Source organism: Microtus oregoni, unplaced genomic scaffold (genome assembly GCF_018167655.1).
Source record: "Microtus oregoni isolate MIOR12 unplaced genomic scaffold, Mior012 001056F_ref0000126, whole genome shotgun sequence".
Taxonomy (NCBI): domain Eukaryota; kingdom Metazoa; phylum Chordata; class Mammalia; order Rodentia; family Cricetidae; genus Microtus; species Microtus oregoni.
The window spans coordinates 17,593-22,820 of NW_024545156.1; the positions used below are offsets into that span (position 1 = coordinate 17,593).

The window sequence follows — 5,228 nt, forward strand, 5'->3', positions numbered from 1 at the left end:
CAATATTCATCATGCCAGCAGAGTCGCCCTAAGTGCGTCCCTTTACTACCACAGCCACTCTCGACTATTTTTTTAACCCTGACGGGATTTATTCCGTAACTACAACATAAAATCAGGAGCACAGCTGTGCCGCCTACTCCAGGACTTCCCCAAAGCCTTGGACACCACCCTTCCGCCGTGGCCGACCAACCGCAGCCTGAGGATCTAGCTACTTCCGCTTGCGGGCGCCCGAACCCGGAAGTGTCAGCCCCGTTTCCACCGGCACCCGGTCCGAAATGGCAGATCTCCACCGCCAACTGCAGGACTACTTGATGCAGGGTAAAGCGAACAGGCCGGCAGCCGCCGAGCCGCTGCTCGCCGCGAGGACGGCCGAAGAGCCTGAGGCCGGGGACGGAGCCGCCGCGGCGTGGCTAGGCCGCAAGGCTCTGCGATGGCCGTGGCCGCGGAGCTCCGCCGAGCCGCCGCCCGCGGGCTCGCAGTGCATGCCAAAAGTGACGCGCGGGCAGCGCCTGGCGGCGGGAGGCCTGGGTCTGCTGCTGGCCGCGCTCTGCTTCGGCCTGGCGGCGCTGTATGCCCCGGTGCTGCTGCTGCGCGCGCGAAAGTTCGCGCTGCTCTGGTCGCTGGGCTCGGTGCTGGCGCTGGCGAGCGCGGCGCTGCTGCGGGGCGGCCCGGCCTGCGGGCGTCTGCTGCGGGGCGAGGAGACGCCGTCGAGAACCGCGCTGGCCTACGCCGCCGCCTTGGGCGCCACGCTCTACGCCGCGCTGGTCCTGCGCAGTACGGCGCTGACGGCGCTCGGCGCGTGCGCGCAAGTAGCCGCGCTGCTCTACGCGCTGCTGGGGCTCCTGCCCTGGGGCGGCGTGACGGCGCTGCGCCTAGCGCTTGGCCGCCTGAATCGTGGGGCGAGCCTCACCAACGTTCTCCCGGTGTGACCGTCCGTCTTAGGAAGCGGGACCAGCCAGGCATCGCCACAATCCACGGCACCCTAGCGTGCGAGGACAAGGCACCCACTGGACTGTGCGCCGGAGTCCGTGCGCCTGGAGCAGCTGCCACCGACTGACGGGCTGGCGGTCTCAGAGAAGACCCTTCAACTTCAGCGTTCTGAGGTTCTGGGTGGGCAGCATGGGCCCCGAAAGACACAGTTCACTATCCATGAACTACTTTCGAACTGGCTTTACATGGACGTCAGTTAAAGGGGACGGCTGACTTGGCTGCTTTCGTGGCTTTGGAAGAACTGCCCCTCCCTTTTGTCATTTAAAAAGAATGTAGTTGAGCATAGAGGTTCGGTTTTTGTCGCCACTTTTTGAAGCCTCCGTACTCCTATTCAGTGTAAATCAACCCAGATTATCGGATTAAACACTAAATTTAGCCACTGGATTTAAAATAGTGATTAGTTGATACATTATACCTCAGTTTTTTTCTTCAGTTAAGAGTAAATATGGTGCTTTATAATATTTAAGGAAAATTAATCGTAAAAGCAATACACCAAAGAGCAATTTTCTGAATCAAGAAGCCAGATATCCAGGATGATGCGTGGTTAAGTTTGCAGGTTTCCGCAGAACCGGGCTTAAGGGTCATGGGAGACAAGGAAAAGCTTACATCTACAGTTGTTGTGTTTGATGTGAGAGGTTTTGCCAATCGTTGACTATTCCTAACATTATTGCTGCTTTTGCAAGTACTATACAATTTGATACTGATGCAATGCAAAGTGCTCTTCATCCAGAATTGTTTTTGTTGTGCTGCAGTCAAACAGCATTTAAATCTATCATCATTTATTGCCAAAAACTGGATTCAGTATTGAGTCTTGATACACTAAAAAGTAAAGTGTATTTAGGAGTTCATAATTTTACCAATGGTTCTCACATCAAAGGAAGCCACATTTCGTCAGTTCATTAATATTAGTGGGGATGGGTCCAGCCATTAATTAATATATATACCCAGATGCTTTCATGTTTGGCTAAGTTGAGAACCACATCTGCGCACTGGCTGGTACAATGTGAAAGTAATTGTTTTCCAGGCTGTCCCCATGTTGCCCTAACAGGAAAGGCATAGCAGGTCAGGCAGTAGCAAAGTGATTCCATCATGGCTCATATTCCATTCTCTCTAGTGCTCCCCAGACAGACAAGGAGCACTCTCTTAAGAAAGGAAATGCTGTTTTCAGTAGTGATGTACAGTTTTTATGTTACTATATTCAAGGTATTAAGATCATCTCAAAAATTCATTACTTGAAATAAGTTTTATAAAGCTCAAAGCACAACATCTTATATTTTGACAGGAGTATTTAAAATGCTGTATGTAAATGTTTACGTATAATATAAGGGGCTCTGTTTATAAATGAATCCATCCTCACAATGTGACCTGGGTGTTTATGAATCCCTGTGTAGCGTCCTGGAACTTGACTGTGAGTTGTTTGATGTTATGCCGGGGAACACAGGTGAGGAGGAACACAGCTTTTAATAGTGTGGGTGCTGACACTTTCATTTATTTTTTAAAAATATTTATTTATTTATTATGCATATAATATTCTGTCTGTGTGTATGCCTGCAGGCCAGAAGAGGGCACCAGACCCCATTACAGACGGTTGTGAGCCACCATGTGGTTGCTGAGAATTGAACTCAGGACCTTTGGAAGAGCAGGCAATGCTCTTAACCTCTGAGCCATCTCTCCAGCCCTGACACTGAAGTAAAAAGAAAATTGTTTGCTTGAAATCTTCAGGTTCTGACACCCAAATAATCGTTTCTTCACTCCATACCCAGAGAGAGCCAGGGAAGATTTCTATATACTTGTCCAACTATGGCATCTCTTTTCAACTTGCCAAGTAAACTGTCTTCATGTGCCCAAAAGCTGCTAATGTAATGAGATATTAGCAGCTCCAGGCCTGACCTTTTTAATAAGAACTTTCTTAGAAAAACCAGTGAAGAGACAGCTCAGTGGTTAAGAGTACCAGCTGCTCTGGAGGAGAACATGGGTTCAATTCCCAGGAACCACTTGGTGCTAACTCCAGTTCCAGGGATCTGATACTCTCTTCCAGCCTCCAAAGACACCAGCCACACATTGATGCACAGATATAAATGCAGGTTAAAAAAAAAAAGTTATGAGAAACAGGTTTTAAAAAAATAAGTTAAAAAGAAAAAAAGCCAACATAGAAAAGGTTATCTCAAACTGAAATTTTGACTTTCAGTCTGAGTTCCCTCCTTTTTCTGGAAGGTGTGTGTGTGTGTGTGTGTGTCTGGAGTTAGAGGTAGTTGTGAGATGCCTGATGGTAGGTTCTGGGAACTTAATTCCAGTCCCTGTATGTACACTTAAATGCTGAGCCATCTCTCCAGGTCCTAATTTGGTTGTTGTTTTGTTTTTCTTTGGGGGAGGGTGTTTTTTCCAGATAGGGTTTCTATGTAGCCCTGAATCCTAGAACTTTCTCTGTATATCAAGCTGACCTGGAGCTCAGAGACTGCCCTGCCTTTGCCTTCACACTTAGTTTTGTTTGTTTGTTTGTTTGTTTATGGGGGGGATTGTTTTGAGACAGAGTTTCACTGTGTGGCCCTGACTGTCCTGGAACTCTCCACAGACCAGGCTGGTTTTGAACTTACAGAGATCTGCTTCCCAAGTGCTGGGATTAAAGGGGTGTTGTTTTTTTGAAACAAGATATCTGTCATGGCAAAGAACTTTCTGGCACACTTGGTCTTCTACCCCAAACCCTGAAGCCGCCATAAAGCAAATGTGGAAAAGGAGACTGTTTCCAAAATATACTTTGTTCCACTTCCTTTGAAGTGTGTGCGATAACTCTAAGACACTTGTAGTTAGCTCCAGTTTACACCAGCTTTCTTTCCCAACGAAGACAAGTCCACTCAAACCTAAACTGCTAGGAGGTGCATCCAAGAGCCTCTAGGTTCAGCTTTTTCTTCCAGTGTAATCTTCTGAGGTTCTGAGCCTGCTTGAACTACGTTAGAGGAACTTTAAAGCATTCCTTTCCGCATAGCAGAGACAGTGTGAAACAGGAAGAAGGTAAGACTTATTGGAAAAGCAGAGTTGACATGGACTTCATCTGCTGTCAGTAACAGCGGGAACTGCACCCAGCAGGTCAGATGCAGGAGAAACGAGAGTTCCTTAAGGCAAGCACTACACAACCGGTTGTTTCTGTTAATTCTTGAGTAAATCACATTCTGTATTCATACAAAACAAGGTTTTTTTTCTCTGACAAACTGTACATATAGAAATAAATTTCCAATTGGACATGAACTCAACTTTGTGGAGGTGCTCCATTTCTTACGACATAAAAAAAAGGGGGATTCCAGCTTTTATCTTCACAAACAACATGGCAGAGTTAGGGCAACAAGGGTGGACAAGACAAAACAGGGCCAACTACCCTAGGTAGTGGCAGCAGTCTCTTCATTGTGGAAACCTCATTGGGATCCTAGAATTCAGCTGCCCCAGAAGAAGAGCTCAGGGCTACAGTGGTAAAGGTTTCTTTTCTCTTCACTTGGTAAGTCCATAAGAACTTCTTAAATACTATCCAGAGAGGCCCAGGGCTACTCAGCCCCTACTTCTACCGTCCCCTCCCACCGCCCCTTGAAGTGCCTCGCCTTGGAGGGCCAGAGTTCATGTTACTCCCTCTACCCCAGTTACTGCCACTGCGGCCCGCTCGAGAAGAACTGCTGCCTGGAGGGCCACCAAAAGGCTCATCTCTGTGGTATCCATCATGATGGTCTCCATCCAAAGAGCTAGAACGCCCGGATTTTGGAACTCTCTGGGAAGGTCCTGGGCCTGCTCGGCCTAAAACAAAACATGATTCAAGACATGACATTCCATATCTTAGTGGTTACTTCTCGATAATTCTGTACAGCTTTCACTCCCTGATGACAGTGTCTTTCAGAAGACTGGGTTCCTATGTCCTTTCCTAACTTCATTTCCACCCTGGCCTCAGGATGATCTATGGAGGCCATCCACTGGGCAAAAGGCCAGAAACCAGCCGAACACTAAGGATTCCCAGGAAACCTGCCTCAAGGTGGATCATGTTCTGCTCTCCTGGACTACCAAAGTAATTTAAGGAAGGTTCCAAAAGCACACAGTAATGTTAGAAGCAACTAAGATATATAGGCTGCTACAGATGGTAGCAACAAGGGCTCCAGTCAGGGTCTGTGTACACGTCCCATGGCATGTGGTCCTTTGGCTCCTTTTCACCTGTTAAGTATTGGGAAATATTCTCAAAGAACAAAAATAAAATAGCATTCTGA

At 47.8% G+C, this 5,228-nt stretch overlaps 1 protein-coding gene across 1 annotated transcript; it reads left to right on the top strand.

Moving 5' to 3' along the window:
* Window positions 1-240: 240 nt before the first annotated feature.
* Window positions 241-3,419, top strand: LOC121445826 (vesicle transport protein SFT2C). The gene has a single exon (XM_041647971.1). It carries the CDS (start codon window positions 276-278, stop codon window positions 927-929), a length of 654 nt encoding a protein of 217 aa, XP_041503905.1. The 5' UTR covers window positions 241-275; the 3' UTR covers window positions 930-3,419.
* The last annotated feature ends 1,809 nt before the right edge of the window (window positions 3,420-5,228 follow it).

Coding starts and splice junctions, on each gene's coding strand:
- LOC121445826 (XM_041647971.1), top strand. CDS start 276: ATGGCAGATCTCCACCGCCAACTGCAGGACTACTTGATGCAGGGTAAA.